At 40.3% G+C, this 19,625-nt stretch overlaps 1 protein-coding gene across 7 annotated transcripts in view; it reads left to right on the top strand.

The window, feature by feature from the left end:
* The first annotated feature begins 2,929 nt into the window (after positions 1 to 2,929).
* The window catches only part of LOC124048945 (zinc finger protein 618-like), a 36,378-nt gene continuing 19,682 nt past the window's right edge, over positions 2,930 to 19,625 (top strand). For 3 of the 7 annotated variants that reach the window (XM_046370139.1, XM_046370137.1, XM_046370134.1), the window contains exons 1-5: positions 2,930 to 3,284; positions 7,939 to 8,029; positions 14,046 to 14,311; positions 14,987 to 15,064; positions 15,934 to 15,978. In XM_046370139.1, coding sequence (XP_046226095.1) covers positions 14,077 to 14,311; positions 14,987 to 15,064; positions 15,934 to 15,978 — 358 coding nt within the window. In that variant the 5' untranslated portion in view covers positions 2,930 to 3,284; positions 7,939 to 8,029; positions 14,046 to 14,076. The remainder of the gene's footprint in view (positions 3,285 to 7,938; positions 8,030 to 14,045; positions 14,312 to 14,986; positions 15,065 to 15,933; positions 15,979 to 19,625) is intronic. The other 4 variants (XM_046370140.1, XM_046370138.1, XM_046370136.1 and 1 more) reach the window with 2 other exon arrangements.

Raw genomic sequence — 19,625 nt, 5'->3', positions numbered from 1 at the left:
ATCAAGACTTACCAAATATGCCTAATTGGTATATTAATACATTTTCAAGTTCCTAACTGTGCACTCTCCTCAAACAATAGCATGGCATTATTTAACTGAGATAGAGTTATAAAATGCTAAAAATTAAGCTAATTAATGTAAATGCTGATTTGTTTGTCCTATAATTGTATAGAGTGGTTCTTCATGTTTCCAGGTCAAAGATGGTGACAGGCAATCAGAAGTAAGTTTGAGAGCTCAATATAAGTTTTTTGGTTGATGCCAACCTTTTGATTGACCGGGTGGAATTGAAATGTTGGTATGTTCTATAGAAAATTATAGAGGCCTCTAGTGGCCAAAAGGCTGTATTAGCATGGGCAGTGCAATTGAGGGCTTCCACCATTTTAACTCAGTCAACTGGGTGGGACTTCCTACTTCATTGGCTGATTCCTCCTGGTGACCCTGTTGGAGTCTTGTCAAACCGGGTGGGAGGGATCAGCCAATTGTTTAAAATGCTGTCACAGATGCTATAATGGCACAGATACAAAGATGAGTCCTCTAGCTCTAGGGTATGTTCCATTCTGAAATACATTATTGGTAAAAGGTCTTAAAATAATTCTAACCCCTCATTTATCTGGGGTGTAACCATTACTCCAGACTAGTGTTTCCATTGAACAGGTTCAGCAAACAGGGAGGGACCTTTTATCAACAGTTTGGAGTAATGATTACACCCCTGTAATGGCCAGACAGGGAAGGTTGGGTTGTTCCTGCTGCTGCAATTACTAATGCAATGGTTGCGTTCTCCTGCTCAGATGTTGCATGCATCAACCAATGGTTGCGTGCCACTTCATCGACTGTGTCATCAACTGACTGATCGATATGATGTGGTGAGCTGCTACCTAAAATACATTCCAGACGTTGTAAGATGTAGCAGACATCAGCAACTCCTGTGCAGAGGAACGCTCAACTTGGCATTACTGAGGCCTTGCTAAGTTAGTTCAGTGCATGGATATGAAGCAATATCAGTACCAACAAATTTAATTTAGTAATTTTGAATTTGTTATGTGCTAATTGAATCATTGAGTTTAAAATGTAACTTGTATTTCATGATTTGAAACTTAACTGAAAGAATATTGCATTCAGTTTTAACAAGTAATATCAAGTTAATCGAATATTTAAATTCAATTAAATGTATATACTCAGTTTCAATATGGTCGATATTACATTAATTCCAGGGTTTGAATGCAACATACCCAGGGTGTTGCCTGTGGTTTTGAATCTGAATTTAGAGAACTGAATTAGAAAACTGAATCTGAAAGCATGCATATTTAAAATTGTGGAATTCAAATACAATTTCTGTTGACACTGAAATCGCTCCATACTCTGACTTATTACATTCAATTTGTGTTGATTTATAGATTTATAGGTTTCAGGTTATTTGTCATATTTATTGTAAATATTGTACTGTAAGTACTGTTGGCGCAGGCATAGTACTTTTAGGCCCAATGCTTTTAGGTCTATTTTATTCTTCATTTTGCAAATAAAAGCCCTCAGAGGTAGAGGAAAAAGTGAGGGAATGGGATGGGACAGAAACAGATAAGAGGATCAGTTGATCACACAATGGTGAAATCAAGTTTTTAACAATGCTGTGGTATAAAACAATGTGCATTAGTAATAATAACAATAATAGGGCTATATAGTGCCATAATAGGCTATATGTTTTTTTTGTGTGTAAAGGGTAGGCCTATTGTTAAATTTGGTCTTATTTCAGTTACTTCCTGAAGTATGCAGCGAATTCCGGCAAAGCATGACTAGGCTGGTATATTACAAAGCCCTATGAGCATGACATCCTGGCATTTAAAGCACACAATATTTTGCAGCATAGCCTAGGCCTACTACCCTTGTACATTCCTGTGTGGCTTAGTTGGTAGAGCATGGCACTTGCAACACCAGGGTTGTGGGTTTGATTCCCATGGGAGACCAGTATGAATTAATTTAATTCACTCACTACTGTAAATTGCTCCGGATAAGAGTGTCTGCTAAAATGTATTTTAAAAAAGTACATGTACTTAGCCTAGGACATTGTATGAGCATTTGGACTGAAACCAATGCAGCATTCATAACTAAGTGGGAAGGTGGAACTTACCAGTTGGGTGTATTCTCAAGCTTTAAACTTGTTGACTAAGTTGGCTTTGGACAAGCTGTCATTCATCAACTAAAAGTACATGCTTGTAAAATGAAAAATGGCGTTCAAAAACAATATTGATATATTGGGTTTTATAAATAATATTGTGTTGCATTTAACTGCCTAAAATGCTGTTATCAAGGTAATTTCCTTAGTAGGTGATGTCATCATGTGGGAGAAGTCGGAGCTCAGGGATGTAATTACCAGTTGGGGCGTTCAAGTGGATTTTCAGTTATATGTTACAAATATCACCGTCCCACTTGATTATGAATGCAGGGTCAGCATACTCTTTGAAATGGAAATCTTCTAAAGTGTTGGCCAACCAAAAAGTCAGCAATTCTCATCTAGTTTCATTAGCCTAGCAAGCTAATAGTGTTTTTTTTCAACAGTCTGAAAAAATACATCACTACACATATGCATATACACACGTGTGTATGTATGTCTGAATTATATATATATATTTCAGACATAGTTAACTTTATTGAAAAAAAAAATGGCGTGAGTGACAAAATATACAACATAATATCCTCATCTGTTTTATGGACGTATAGATTTATCATTTGGGAAAAACGGACAAAGTGTGCATTTCACAGAATATTTAGAATGTTCAACATCATTTGTAATCATGTGTGTCATGAAGATGTTACTTGTTTCAACTCCAATTCAACTTTCACATTATTAGATGCAGAAATGTTATTCTGCATGTGATTCTAGTCTCTAATTCCCTGCGCAACTTTACGGTCGTTCGACCTTTTTTCGCTCTGCCCAGAATCATTTTGATATAACTAGCAGGCGTAGCAATTTCGGAATCTGTCCTTGTATGATGGCGGACGACGAAAATTTCCACTGGAAAAACCGCAACGCATAGCCTACCCTGAATACTGGAGAAGCTGAGCCTGGGCGGACTAGCCTGCACCTTCGTCAACACAATCATACATTCGAGTTCATGCCGGAAGATGTCAAGGTTGCAATATCGAAAATAAAGCAGTTTTAGTTTAGATAATTTGAGAATTAATAACTAATTTTTTATTTCAAAGCGCTAGTTGTGCAGTCACCTTTGGTGTCCGAGGAGGATTTTGGAGCTCGAGCTATCCTACTCGCATGTGCTGCATCATTTTGGGAGGTAACGTCAAACCATTCTTAATCGTTTTTTTCTGATTTAGAAATCCAAAATTTGTAAATTTTATACAGGCCGCGGTTGCTGATAGTTTTTTCGACTCTCTCTTCATAATTAGTGAGGGTGTGTGTTTTCACCATTTGGTTTTCACGCTAATGCATGTTTGGTGAGCTTTATCAAAAGCAAGGGTGCTGGCTTTAGTTTCCGTCGCAAATAATCTGTTGATTTTAGACAGCGATTTCGAAGAAAGTTTGAGTAAACTCAGTTGTCTACACTGGCTAATTAATCCAGTGATACTTTGTAAAATGTATCTTTAAAAGCGCGTGGGAAATGAGCAGTGGTGGTTAAATGAAGGACGAAGAACAATCTGAAAACACAACCTTGCATCCATGTTTTGGGAATTTGCTTCAAATTTCTGTCAACATTTTCGAATCGCACCAATTGAGTCGTCCGTGTTTGTTGTGTTAAAGCGAAGGTAGGCTATTTGGTTCCGTTTCAATCGGTCGATATGAAGAATTTCCCCATTTCGAATATAATTTCTACTTCTGTTTTCAAAATGGTTGTAGGATTTAAATTCATTTCATTTTGAAATTGGCGCCACCTGTTGGCGGTTATTTTGTGAAATTAAGAAATTCCAATTAATTTGACTTGTTTAAGCATTTTATTCTAACCTTTTTAGTTTTGTGACTTTGTTTTTGTCGAACGTGTTTGTAAATATAAGTAGGCTACATGGGTAGCCAATGATAAGATCCCTTGACTGTGGACCCTTTAGAGGATAATTAGTAGATTGCACGAGCAGCTCTGTTTGAGTGAAAAACGATAGAAATTGATACCAGTTACAAAATCACCTCCGTTTAGAAACAGATTAGTTTTATCACCATGCGCTATTTGATGTTGAATGTGAGCAACGATAGGACTAGGCTACAGTTTGAAACGGGGTGTGTAAACTCATTTGAATGTCTTATCTCAGTTTGGACTATTTTGTTTAATAGTAACAATATGTCCTTAATTCAAATACTCGAACTAGCAGGCTCCTACTTAAAATAAGCAATTATAAATTCATTATATTACAGTGAATCTGTTTTACCCAATCATAACCCAAGATCTAGGCTGTATTAATCCATTGATGTTTTTGTCATTTGACAACAATGTAGGCTATAGCTTCAAAATCAGTTTAGAACTAATCCTTGTTTCCACAGCTTAGATGCATTTGAGTGGTTACATTTACCCAGCCCCACCCAGCTGTACCAAACAGTGGCAGGCAGGGCCTGGCGGTTGAAATGGTAGATTTAAGCAATAAGGCCCAAGGAGGTGTGGTATATGGCCAATATTCCACAGCTAAGGGCTGTACTTACGCACAAAGCAATGCGGGGTGCCTGGACACAGCCCTTAGCTGTGGTATATTGGCCACATATCACAACCCCCAAGGTGCCTTATTGCTATTATAAACTGGTTACCAACATAATTAGAGCAGTAAAAAATATTGTTTTGTCATACTGTGGTATACGGTCTGATATACCATGGCTGTCAGCTAATCAGCATTCAGGGCTCGAACCACCCAGTTTATAATACGGCTTTGATACTACTAACATCCTCTCTGATGTTGCTGGTAACTGTGAAGAGGTGTTTAGTAGGCTACCAAATAAAGTAACAATCAGCCTAATCTGTCGGCTTGTTGTGCATTTCCATAATATTAAAGAAATGATGACTGGGTATGACACATCTAAGCCCTTAGATGTACATTAGAAGAGAGGGTAAAGAGATGGAAAACACCACTGTACATTCAAGTAAGAGATTCTGCATGTCACCCATTCTAAGATTCTTCTATAAGAATTCCCTTTGCAATAAACAATAGAAATGCAGTGTTTGAAAGGTCAAGGTTGGTCATCTTCAATTTGTTTTTTTGTGTATTTTGAGAAATGATAGAGTGAATTCATGGCCTGCTCAAATGGTGAAACAAGGAATGCACCGGACTTGTTATGCGTCTAAACTTAGGGGGGAAGAAAACCCTGACCAAACAAAAGGGAACAGTATACGAAAGAGGACAAATGCAGAGGAGGACAGAGGTGACACATTTTAAGAAAAGGAAAAACAATCATTACCAATCTCTGCTTTTTACAATCTCGTAGACGCAAAACAATTTTCTGTCTTGCATGGTTTGTCATTGTAAGTAGATCTCGCCGAGCCATTTTACTTTGTTAATTTTGAAGCTGACCTTCAGAACTGTAGTATGAATTTGAAGTGTTTGTGGAATTTATTTGGTGTGTATGCTAAATTGGAACCCTGACCTTTTCCCTCCACATTCAGTGTAATCAAATGCAGGCTATGAATTACATTAGGAAATTCCATGTTTTTAATAGAAGAGCATGAATGTATGAATGACAGAATGTTGTTTATTATTATTTATTATTAAATGTCAGAGCAGCCAAGTAATAAATGCATTTAGGATTTGTTTTGGAGGAAGGTTGCATTGAAGTGAAAGGTGCATATAGTACCAGTCTCAGAAGTTTGGACACACCTACTCATTCAATGGTTTCTTTATTTTTTTTACTATTTTCTACATTGCAAAATAATGGTGAAGACCTCAAACCTATGAAATAACACATGGAATCATGTAGTAATCAAAAACGTGTTAAACAAATCAAATATATTTGAGATTCTTCAAAGTAGCCACCCTTTACCTTGATGACCGCTTTGCACACTCTTGGCATTCTCTCATCCAGCTTCACCTGAAATGCTTTCCCATTGCAGCACTCCATCACTCTCCTTGGTCAAATAGCCCTTACACAGCCTGGAGGTGTGTTGTGTCATTGTCCTGTTGAAAAACACATGATAGTCCCACTAAGCTCAAACCAGATGGAATGGTGTATAGCTGCAGAATGCCGTGGTAGCCATGCTGGTTAAGTGTGCCCTGAATTCGAAATAAATCACGACAGTGTCACAGTAAAGCAAAATCACTCTATCTCCATGCTTCACAGTGAGAACCACACATGTGGAGATCATCTGTTCACTTACTGTGTCTCACAAAGACAGGACGGTTGGAAACAAAAATCTCAAATTTGGACTCATCAGACCAAAGGACAGATTTCCAACAGTCTAATGTCCATTTCTTGTGTTTCTTGGCCCAAGCAAGTCTTCTTATCGGTGTACTTCAGTAGTGGTTTCTTTGGAACCATTTGACTATGAACGCCTGATTTGACGGAGTATGCTCTGAGCAGTTGCTGTTGAGATGTGTCTGTTACTTGAACTCTGAAGCATTTATTTGGGCTGCAATTTCTGAGGCTGGTAACTAATGAACTTATCCTCTGCCGCAGAGGTAACTCTGGGGCTGTGGTCCAAACACTTAAAAGACACACCTTTTTCCACTTACCCTCCCTCACCTTCTGCCCTTGGGGAATCCCTGTCTCCATCTTGGAGGGTAGTCCAAATGATTAGCCAAGCAATGGAAATTTGCAATGTATGCCCCTCAGCCCTCGTTTTTAGTCGGCTTTGTGAGTGTACAATTCTGTTCACTCCGGGGGCCTGAAACTCCCCATAATTCAGTTTGTGCCGATTGTACATCCGCTAAGAAGTCGGCAAAAACTTAAACAACATCAATGGAGAAGTGAACATACATGTAAGTAAAAACAAATGCAAATAAGTTAAGTTGTGCTACTAATGCACATGATGGCACAAACACGTCTCGTAAAAAGCAAAAATGTTTTTGTTTGGTCATCTTTTGGAAAATGTTTTATTTCTACAATTTCATTCAGAGGTTCCAGCTAGGCAGGCTAATGTTAGCTAATTTATTTGCTAGCTATCATACAGTAGGTGTATATTTACTGTAAGTAGACATGCATTCATAATTGACTGTAGTGCATATAAAGAACCCACAAGCTACCGGTAGCTGAAAAAACAATCATCGCGGGATGGATGAGTGATGAATTTCCGGCAAAGGGTGGTCAATTTAAAAAATAATAATAATTCCTTCCCTTGCCCTACAAGTATATACTTGTTAGACGTCATCAGAAGTGTCCCCTTTAATTTGAGGGATAGGGTGAGTCTTAAGTGCTTTGACCGCAACCTGGGTCTTCCTTTCCTGTGGCGGTCCTCGTGAGAGCCAGTTTCACCATGGCACTTGATGGTTTTTGAGACTGCACTTTTTTTTTGGGGGGGGGGGGTGTTGTCTAAACTTCATGTCTTAAAGTAATGATGGCCTGTCGTTTTATCTTTGCTTATTTGAGCTGTTCTTGCCATAATATGGATTTAGCCCTATTTGGTAAAATACCATCTTCTGTATACCCCCCCAACCTTGTCACAACACAACTGATTGGTTCAAAGGCATTAAGGAGGAAAGAAATTCAACAAACACACCTGTTCATTGAAATGCATTCCAGGTGACTACCTCATGAAGCTGGAGAGAATGCCAAGTGTGTGCAAAGCTGTCGAGGCAGAAAGTGGCTACTTTTGAAGAATCTCAAATATAAAATATATTTTGAAAAAAAAAAAAACGTTTTTTGAGGGGTTACTACATGATTCCATATGTTTTGTAGTTTTGATGTCTTCACAATTTTACAATGTAGAAGATAGACACAATAAAGAAACCCTGGTGTTCTAACTTTTGTGTGTGAATTCATAGTAGTTTGACACCTTCTCAGACCTAAACACTCTACCCACCCAGGTCACACTGGCTTGCGGGACTCTGCAAGAGGGGAGACTGAAGACTGAGCAGGACAGGGCTATTTGCACCTTCAGACACTGATCACCAAGAGGTAGGATTTCCTGGTCCGCTTGTGAACCCAAAAATACCTGCCACCCCAATTAAAACAAAACTCAATAGGTCTGGCAAGAATGCTGGACAACAAGATAGTAAACCATCTTGTCAGTTCATAACAATCCATGATGGCCTCCCTAGACCATATATATCACTAGCCAGGACTGGGTGTCATGTATTTCTATTGCCTAGAGTGCAGTCACAAACATTATGTAGGCATACCTCTCGTCCCAGTAGACCTTGTTGAAATGCAGATAGATGTAATCCTTATGATGTTCTTGCTGAGACCTGCAAAAGTTAAGCAATTGTAGTTTATAGTGTGTATTTATTGGGCTTCCGTCCAAATCTGCTAAATGTATCGACATTTACCTTCCTTATATAAGCATCGTTGTCCTGATAAATCTCTGAAAATGATACCACTCAAATTAAGGCCAGCAGGATGGTATTTCAGATTTGGGTGGCTACATGAAGAGCTTTTGGCATTTGGGGGCATATGGTCATTCTGTGCATATTTCCTTCCCCTTCTCTACTTAAAATGGACCTTATTGGTCTCATGAATAATGCACAGGGACGTTCAATTGCTGCAGCAAAGATGATTTCAGGGCCGTCTTTGTGGTTATATGCACATAGGGTGTTTTTATCTGTTTTCTAAATGTTTCAGAGCTCAGTTTGCCTTTTCAAAAAATATACATTTTTACAAAGGGAAATCTCATTTCTATGAAGGGGGGGGGGCTCTTCTCTTGCTCTAATGAATCCATATATCACAAAGGAGCAGGTTTACCAGACCTGCCCAGACTGCACTGCAATTTAGATTTTCACTAAAATAAAATCTGCTAGTGTGCAAGGGCTTAGCGGCAGACCGGATGCTGCCCTGAATTTCAAATTTTAGGGCTGCTCTTTCGGGATTTATTTTTTGTATAATTCAAGGCCACTTTTCAATATCTAGTTATTAAATTTTAATTCACAGCATTAACATATAAATTGAAAAGATTTTATGGGGTTTCGGACTGCATGCGGATGTAATTTCAAGAGTTGACACAGTTCTGTTTCTATACCATTCCGGCTAATAGAAGGAAATGTAGAAAGGGGGGGGGGTATTCTCCCATTTCTCTGCATTATTGCTTTTTTGAAATCGTTGGTTGGAAGCAATTTTGAGAGACATTACACAGAGGAGGCTAGGAAAATGTGCTTCTGATTTTTAAGGAGCGGGGGAAAGCATTCAGGCTGAAATAGGATTTGTTCATCCCTGTGGCAGATAATATTCTACTCTGATACTCCCCTCTGCATAGCAGGAATATAGCAAACCATTATATTGATCTAATTTACATTAGTATTCACACCCTTTTGCTATGACACTCCAAATTGAGGTCCGGTGCATCCAATTTCCCTTAATCATAATTTTTAGATGTCTCTGCACTCTTGATTGCAGTCTACCTGTGGCCAATTTTAAATTGTTTGGACACGATTTAGAAAGGAACACACCTGTCTATGTAAGTTCCACAGTTGACAGTGCACGTCAGAGCAAAAACCGTACCACGAAGTCCAGGAACTGCCCATAGATCTGAGAATTGTGGTGAGGCATATATCTGGGTACTGGTATAAAACAATTTCTAGAGTGTTGAAAGTTTCCAAGAGCACAGTTGTCTCAGTCAGTGGGAAATGGAAAAAATTATGGAACTACCCAGACTCTGCCAAGAGCTGACCATCTGACGAAACTGGGCAAGAAGGACCTTGGTCAGGGAGGTGACCAAGAACCCAATGACTACTGACAGAAGTGGAGTTCCTTGGCTGAGATGGGAGAACCTGCCAGGAGGACCACAGTCTCTACAGCACTTCACCAATCTGGGCTGTACAGGCGAGACGGAAGCCACTCCTGAGAAAAAGGCACATGACAGCACGTCTGGAGTTTGCAAAAAGGCATGTGAAAGACTGAGATCATAAGGCATAAGATTCTATGGTCTGATGAGACAAAAATGTCAATGGCCTGAATGCAAAGTGCTATGTCTAGAGAGCCAGGCACAGCTCATCACCCATCTAACACCATCCTTACTGTGAAGCATGGTGCTGGCAGCATCATGCTCTGGGAATGCTTTTCAGCGGCAGGGATTGGGAGTCTGGTAAGACTAGAGGGAACAATGAATGGGCAAATGCAGGCAAATCCTTGACGAGAACTTGCTTCAGAGTGCAAACGACCTTAACCCCCCCCCCCCCAGTCCATGCTCCAACAGAACAATGACCCTAAGCATACAGCCAAAGCAAAACTGGAATGGCTTTAGAACAAGAATGTGAAAGTCATTGAGTGGCCCAGCCAAAGCCCAGACTTGAATCCCATTAGAAAATCTGTGCAAAGACTTGAAGATTGCTGTTCACCGCCGCTCCCCATTTAACTTAACAGAGCTTGGGAAAATCTGCAAGGAACGAGGGGAGAAAATCCCCAAATCCAGATGTGCAAAGCTTAAACAGACATACCCAAGACGACTCAAAGCTATAAATCACCGCCAAAGGTGCTTTACCAAGTATTGACTTGGGGGTGTGAATAGTTCTGTTTCATTTTCTATAAATGTGCAAAAATTTCTCAACATGTTTTCAATTTGTCATTATGGGGCATTGTGTGTAGATGGGTAAGAAAAAACATCTATCTAATCCATTTTGAATTCAGGCCTTAACAACAAAATGTGGAATAAGTTAAGGGGTATGAATACTTTCTAAAGGCACTGTAATTTATGGTATTAGCCAATATACTTTCCACATATTGCCTAGTATTTTTAAAGTATCTTGACAAATCAGTACTGTTAAAGAAATATTAATTTATTTATTTCCCCTCCAATGTTGACCTTTCCGACATCGCTAGCATTGAGACTGATTCGCTTAGGGCTGTAGTCCAGCACAATATGTTTAATATCCATGCAGTGACATTAACTGAACCACTGCCCTCAATCTTAAGGAAAGCAGTCTATTCAAATGGGTTCGTTTCAAGCTAAACTATTTTCATAACATGCAGTCTCACATACACACAGGGCCTATTGCCCCCCCAAAAACCTTCAGCTTGTATTAATGCTGCTTTTATCCAAGGAATAATAAAATGATCAAATGACTATTGTATTAGGGCTGGGAACTGCCAGGGGCCTCATGTTTATTTCTTTTGTCAATACATTTTCAGAAGGATCTGGTCATGTGTTCCTATTTCATAGACATTTTTCCTATCAGCCATGGAATGGGAACATTTTAACCATGACATTCATTTTAACGTTTTATTAAATAGGAATATCATTGACATTTTGTGTCAACAAGGTTGAAAAACATTTTTTTATAGATGCAACAAATTATTTATGATCAATGAAAGATGGTGGTTTCACATTTTCAATTCAATAAAAGATACAGCAAGCCATTTTGTTTGCAGGGTATCCATTCTATATACATGAAAGTTATACTCAATGGAAACATTCTATGGGTGCCAAAACAATTCATTGAAATTCTGAGATTCCTGACAGAATTTGACCTAGTTAGAAGCCCAAAGCAAGCATTTGTTCAATAATTTGAATAAGTAAATTCTTTAGTTTTTATTTGATTTCCTTTTTCTCTCAGGGTGAATTGACCATTTTTAGTCTCCATTTTAGCAAAACCTTAGTACAGCCCATTACATAAGGCATGAGAAATGTGCTCAATACCTGACCTTTTGGCCATTGATTTTTCATCCATTTCAACCAAATTGGGGGGGGGGGGGATCAATGCTGCCTTGCCTTCCCAGAATTCATTTGTCAATGTCCATGAATGCTATTTCCAGGCTGTGTTCAGTGTTGTGCTTACCGACACCATGTTGGAGTTGGCTTCAATTCTGTTTCACCGCATTAGATTATTTGGATGCATTCTGTGGTATGTTTTTGTTCCTGGTATTGAATCTTGGAAAGGATATTGTCAAATTCCATGATGTGAATAGCAAGAGGTCTAAATCCTCCATTTTGAATGTAGAGGAAAAAATGTCATGTGACTATCATGCCTCTGTAGTTATGTGATGGAATTATTTAAACAGTGATGAAATGGAATAACCAAATTAGGCTTACATGAGGCCTATAAATTAAGTTATTTCTCATTTAGTTATTTTCACCTGCATATATATCATTGTATGGCTTATGAGAGAAATTCGCTGAAACGGCACAATGTTTTCTAAAATATTGGTTTGCTTTTTCCACCATGAGATTTCACAAGCTTGATTAGATTTATTACATGGTGGTTCCAGCACAGAAGCAAACACACAAATAGACGGGGCTAACTCACAATCGCATAGCAGCCGACCAAGCAGCACAGCATTAATGCCTACGTGTGCTAAAAGGAATTTTGTGGAGAAATTAATCACATTCTGCCATTAGGGTATGAAATCCAATCATGTCCAGCTCTGAGAGGGATTTCACTTTTCTGCTTTTTCCTCTCAGCTGATATTCTCCATGTAGCTTCCTGCCCCCACCTGTTCCTGATGGGGCTGTTTTTGTGAAAAAAAAAAAAAAGTACTCTTGTCATAATTTCCAACACAACATGGCGCATGGCGGTGACACGGCAGCTGCTGAAATGAACACTCAGCCGTTCCCTTCGCTTCCCAAATTAGCTTTTATGGCCTCCAATCTGCCCAGGCTTGTTGAATTGGCCTCTTTTGAGGGAGATTAGAATTTTCAATATTTAGATTGTCGGCTAGCTATTTCTTTGCATGCATCATTTTATCAAATAGGCTAATAGATGTCTGAGGTGGTTATTCGTTTTGCATGTATTCTAATGCTATATGAGGTTAGTATAGCATCATCCCCTTAAACTGTTGCACCCATGCTGATATGAAAACATGGAGGTTCTGCCATTGTCCATTTCTCTACCAGATTAGGAATGTTTTCTCTACCACGACAAACCAATGTAGGCTAGATTGCAGAAATGAGGCATGAAACAGTGGAGCAGGTAACACCTTTTTTAAAATTAATATTTAACAAAGTTGGAGTAACTGGGAATTGTTTAATGTTTTAATGACTAGCCTACTTGCAATGAGCTTCTTCCCTTTTACGTATTGCCAGCTTTCTAAGTAACTCCTGACTAACTAATTGCCATCCAGAAATACTCCCTCCACAGCTTAGGAATGTAAAAGTTCTGCACAATTCATATTTAGGGTGACAAAGAAACATAGTAATGCTGTATTTTTGGGAACAACAGCTGTCCATGTATCCATGATCTGTTTTAATCATTAGTGCCAATGTCAATCAGTTATCCCTTCCAAGAAAAGGTGTTGCCCATGAAAGGTAATTTCTCTTTACACCAAAAATCTGTCATCCTGGTTATAACTCTGTTTTGCTTGGTTGCATTTGACTTTATTTGAGCCCCCTCATTATAGTCCTAGTGTACAATGGTACTTACTGTAGAAGGCTGGGTAATTTGGATTTTTCTGGAATTAGAACACCTGGGTGCTGTGGATTTATTGTCAAAGGTCACCCATACAAAATGAATCACTGCACTGTGGGGCAAATAATGGGTAATAATGCATATCTCTCATCTATTCCCCTCCTATTTTGGACAAACCCCATTTGTCACGAGTAGAGAAATGGTATTGAAATATTCTTTGTTTTTTAAAAGTATTTAACTAGACAATGTCCTAAATAATGTCATTATGGAGACAATTTATAGACTCATTAAATTGCACTTTCTCTCATTGGTATGCCGGACTACCTCTAACTTTTTGATGTACCTTGGTCAGGCATATGGCAATCTGAGTGTCAAGTGCCTTGCTTTAGAACTGGCTAAAGAGATGGTTTGGCAGAGCTCTGCTTTAGAACTGGCTAAAGACATGGTTTGGCAGAGCTCTGCTTTAGAACTGGCTAAAGACATGGTTTGGCAGAGCTCTGCTTTCTTGATGTTATCCCTTGCTATATTTGAACTGCACTCATTTCAAAAGAAGGCTGCTGTTTCTTGAGAGTTGTATTAGTAATTCTGACTTGTTTTGTTTCTTCCTCCTTCTACCTTCTGTCTGTTGCACTCACTCATAGTCCCAGGAGCGCTGGCCCTGAGCAGTCAGTCATGAGTGCTCAGGAGGTGCCCACCAATCCTGGACAGGAGCAGGTTGACGCGGGGGGTGGAGTCCCAGATGGCCCCTCTCCTACCACCACCACCACCACCCTTGCTGTCCCGGTCACAATAAAGAAGGAGCCTGACATGCAGGGAGCCAGTAACGGGAAAGATGTGCCAGCCGAGATCTGTGTGGTCCTCGGAGGAGGAGCAGGAGGAGGAAGGTCGCGCAATGACCAGACCCAGGGTACGACCCCCCCCCAACACGTCTTCTCCCACTCCACACACAACGTGCATGTTCATTTTGCATCGCCATCTGTGCTCCAGGTTGTTGGAGTTTGCACATTTTAGACCATGATGGAAAAACGGGTGATGCAAATCAAACGCATCCACTCTCTCCATCATGCACCTGTCGTTTTAATTTCTCCCTCTATCTGTCTTCTTCCAAACCTGTGCACCTGCACCTGGCCATGCAAATGTCCTCATCTCAGTTGCTTCCTTTTTACCTAGTCCCAACATCTGGGTTCGTTACACAAAACTGTTTTGCACCGGTGAGCAACTACCTCACCCTTTTCACAGACTGCCCTCATTCACACTGGCCCCCTGACATTGAACATGAACTATCTCAGCTGGTATTTACTGTGAAATTACATGCTAGGAAACCGGTACATTTCTGAACCTAATACATTTCTGTACCTATTTACAAGAAAAGGTAATCATTAGGATATTATGTCGTAACTGTCTGACCATGTAATATATTGATAAATACATGTGAATCAGGACTGGTCACCTATTTTACAGTCTTAAATGATTGCACAAGGTTTGTCTTAGTGAAGTTCCATGTTACACACAATGATATCGATGCAGTTAACTCTTGTAGCTTTTGCAGCGCTCTCTATTTAGCTTTTCCTCTCTCATACAGGCTCCTACGTTTGCGGGATTTGTGGGAAGAAATACAAGTACTACAACTGCTTTCAAACACATGTCCGTGCACACAGAGGTAAGGAAGGCCTACCCTGAAACACTAAGGCTTTGTGTGATGACATGGGAATTGTTTGATACACAACATGATCAAAGGTATGCGGACACCTGCTCGTTGTACATCTCATTCTAAAATCATGGGCATTAATATGGAGTTGGACCCCCCCCCCCTTGGCTGCAATAACACAATAACAGCCTCCATTCTTCTGGGAAGGCTTTCCACTAGATGTTACATTGCTGCAGGGACTTGCTCTCATTCAGCCACGAGCATTGGTGAGGTCGGGCACTGATGTTGGACGATTAGGCCTGGCTCGGAGTTGGCATTCCAATTCATCCCAAAGGGGTTCGATGGGGTTGAGGTCAGAGCTCTTTGCCTGCCAGTCAAGTTCTCCCACGTCGATCTCAACAAACCATTTCTGTATGGCTCTTGCTTTGTGCACATGCTGAAACAAGAAAGGACCTGTGATTTTCAAAACCTCCAATGAGTTTCTAGCCAGATGGAGGGTATTTTCTTGCTCCCCACGTCAGAGGGAATATCAGTGTTTGAACATTTGTTTGAACATTTGATGTCATTGGGTAGAACCATTTTACTTTTAGATTTTGGTTCTACAAAACATAGAAATGTGGGGATTTCACATATTTAGACACTGGTATGGTGAATTTGAGGTTGACAAATGGTGGAGTTGCCCTCTAACTTGTCAGCTCCATTCATCTGCTAATACTTGTCAAGTAGTCTCTACTTTCCTGACATCCATTATCTTTCATGTGATCAATGCCAAATGTTGTGTGTGTGAGAGATCTGAGTGAGTCGAGCTGTTAAGAGTTGGCGCCACGCCAACAGCAGATCTTTTATGCATGTGCTGTTCTATTTCCCCCCCCCCCCCGCAGAGTCTGACAGCATGCCAGGAGAGGGGGCACCAACAACTCCCAACAGTGAGTACACGGATGTGTATGCACACTAGGGTTGTGAACGTTGAAATGAAATTTAATAGTTAACGTTAAGAAAAATCCCTAACGGAAAAACCATGTCGTCCCCTCACGAAATGTTAATCACAGTGCAGTTATCAAAAGGGTACACCATCCTCACAAATGGGAAAAAATAACAAGTAGGCCTACATAATAGGCTTGGGCGGTATACCGAGGTATTTGGAAATAGCCATGGGTATGTTTTTCTACATCTTCAAAGTTTTTTCAATACATTTTAATATTTGTAGCTATATTTTTAGCTACTTTTTTAAAGTAAATACCTGCAGTCAACTTGTGCATACACTAGGATAAAGCATATTGTGTTCATCTACCCCCCAAAAAGGATGCATTTTTCATTTTACCTGTCACATTATTTTACATTATGAAGCTTACTGTAGTTCCCCAGAACAGTTGAGCCAGTCACGTGTGTGTTTTGTAAATAGCACAATGGGAGAAAGCAGGAGCAGGTGTGTCCAGCTGTGCAGTGTTTCTAGTTTTATTTATATATCTATATCTTGTTTTATTAATAGAGTTGTCAGGGATGTGCTACTATAGTTTTTCTTCAAAGAAAATACATTAGTGCAACACATTCTGCAAAAAATAGCATCATTTTCATCCGATGACAACAAAGTGCAACGCTCTTTGGCTGGCAGCCACACGTCAACTCTTACGTATTAGCAAGGTCTTGTTTATCATAGAAAGAATGTAGCCAGCTACATTTCTTTAAAGTAAACTTGCATTTTACCGATGAAATGTAGGCTGGCTAAACCTAGAAAAGTAGCTACACGTCAGTGCTATCTGCTGATAGAATGCGCATTCGTGAGTTTAGAAGTACAGCTGAAGCATGAATTGAGTCTGATTCCGAGTAGAAATGACAATAAGAAGCATTTTACGTCTGCTTTTACAAAACGCAGCAAGATATTTCTTGTTTGGTCTTTTTTTCTTATTTTTTGTGAAAAATGCAAGATTCTGCGTTAACACGACCCCTAACTTTAACTTGCTAGTTAAGTATCTGAGTAAGTGGCTGGAAAATTGTGATTGTGCATCATATTGTCTTAGCTTTCTGCTGTGTTTTAGAAGTCAAAGCCCTTTAGATGCATTATTTGTACAGCTGCCTCTCTTGATTTCTTTTCCTCTCTGTTCTCAACCCCCTCAGTCTGCCCCCCCCCCCTCTTCTCAGAGCAGGCAGGCCCGTTGCCTTAGCACAGCATTCCCCAAACATTTTGGTTTTTGCCCTTGCACGACACAAGTGATTTTTAAATAATCAACTAATCAGCTAGCTTTGATTATTTGAATCAGTTGTGTAGTGCTAGGACAAAAACGGTACCCAGGACCGAGTTTGGGAAACGCTGTCCACAGGTGCACATGCACCTGTGGAATGGTCATTAAGAAACTGACAGCATACAGACTGTAGTCAATTAAGGTCACAGTTATGAAAACTTAGGACACTAAAGAGGCCTTTCTACTGACTCTGAAAAATACCAAAAGAAAGATGCCCAGGGTCCCTACTCATTTGTGTGAATGTGCAAATTAGGCATGCTGCAAGGAGGCACGAGGACTGCAGATGTGGCCAGGGCAATAAATTGCAATGTCCGTACTGTGAGACAGGTACAGGATGGCAACAACAGCTACAACTGCCCGAGTTACACCAGGAATGCACAATCCCTCCATCAATGCTCAGACTGTCCGCGGTAGGCTGAGAGATGCTGGACTGAGTGCTTGTAGGCCTGTTGTCTGGTGAGGACCTGCCATACATCATCCGGCAACAATGTTGCCTATGGGCAGAAACACACCGTCGCTGGACCAGACAGGACTGGAAAATAGTGCTTTTCACTGATGAGTCGTGGTTTTGTCTTACCAGGGGTGATGGTCGGATTCACGTTTATCGTCCAAGGAATGAGCTTTACTCCGAGGCCTGTACTCTGGAGCAGGATCGATTTGGAGATGGAGGGTCCGTCATGGTCTGGGGCGGTGTGTTACACCATCATCGGACGGAACTTGTTGTCATTGCAGGCAATCTCAACTCTGCGTTACAGGGAAGACATCCTCTTCCCTCCTGTGGTGCCCTTCCTGCAGGCTCATCCTGACATGACCCTTCAGCATGACAATGCCATCACGCACAGAATGAGCAGTATGGCTGATTTCCTGCAATACAGGAATATCAGTGTTCTGCCATGGCCAGCGAAGAGCCGGGATCTCAATCCCATTGAGCACGCCTGGGACCTGTTGGATCGGAGGGTGAGGGCTAGGGCCATTTCCCCCCAGAAATGTTTGGGAACTTGCAGGTGCCTTGGTGGAAGAGTGGGGTAACATCTCACAGCAAGAACTGGCAAAACTGGTGCAGTCCATGAGAAGTTTCACTGCAGTACTTAATGAACCGGATACTGACAATTACTTTTGATCCCCCCCCCCCCCTGTTGAGGGACACATTATTCAATTTCTGTTAGTCACATGCCTGTGGAACTTGCTCAGTTTGTCTCAGTTGTTGACTCTTGTGTAAATATTTGTATTAACATAACATGTTAAGTTTGCTGAAAATAAACGCAGTTGACAGTGAGAGGACGTTTCTTTTTTTGCTGAGTTTATGTGTGTGTATAGGTATAACTTCATGAGTTGTATTATCGGTCTTTTCAATTTCTTTATTTTCATTTGCGCTTGTTAGAATATTTAGCTAGCAGCCTCTATTGCAATGTTCTCTTACTTGGTAGCATTCTGGTAATAGACGCACAATGTTTTTTTTTGTCCCTTTTGGTGCCCCCTTGTATACTAAGCTGGTAATTATGTATATCCCGGTATGAGAGAAGGACAGTATGATGAGTTGAATCTGCATACCGCCCAGCCTTACTACCTAACGCTACAATTCCTGTAAGGTTAGTAAGAGGGGATATGCATCTTTAAAATTCTATAAGCACATTGTCATTAACAGTTGGGAAAAAGTGTTAATTACAGAAATGATTATAGTTGAAATGCAGCCACTGTCATTGGCCTACTTGAGTTGCGAGGTAATTTGCTAATTGAAAGACTGCAAGTGCCATTTGAGCCGTGACTCACTACTGAAACAGGTGCGTCTTTCTCATCAACACTTCCTTTACTCCTTTACACCGTTTACTCCTGTTTCAGCACCGTGTTATTTCCTTTTTATAATGGGAGTTGAGACATGCAGTTTAACAGCATTAGAAAGCTCAAATCCTTCAGTTTTAACCAGTAGATACCTGCATTTGGCATGTATTTACCTTGTATTTGATTTGTGACCTTCTACTTGGTGGACAGGCTTTTGTTAACCATGAAACAAAGTATGTCCCTAGACTGATAAATCTGTTGTGATTTGGCAAGGAATGTAGTGGTCGGATCGAAATTGAATGAGACTCGTAACTGAGGGAAAAGAGAATGTAGGGAGAAGAGTTGTGATCACTTGGCTAGGTTTTTTTTTTGTGTGAGTTGCTAATGCGCATAAAAAAAATGGAAGGAACACTAAAGTCGACGTGAATTAAGGGTTGGCTTTGGGACAATTTCAGCTGTATGTTCAGGCAGGCACAAAGCAGATTCCAGATGCTTAAGCCTACTGTATGACTGACAACTAGCCTTACTGTATGACTGACAACTAGCCTTACTGT

This window comes from Oncorhynchus gorbuscha, linkage group LG11 (assembly GCF_021184085.1).
Source record: "Oncorhynchus gorbuscha isolate QuinsamMale2020 ecotype Even-year linkage group LG11, OgorEven_v1.0, whole genome shotgun sequence".
In the NCBI taxonomy this organism is placed as follows: domain Eukaryota; kingdom Metazoa; phylum Chordata; class Actinopteri; order Salmoniformes; family Salmonidae; genus Oncorhynchus; species Oncorhynchus gorbuscha.
Note: the sequence above shows the minus strand (reverse complement) of the source record. Positions and strands in the feature narration are given on the sequence as shown.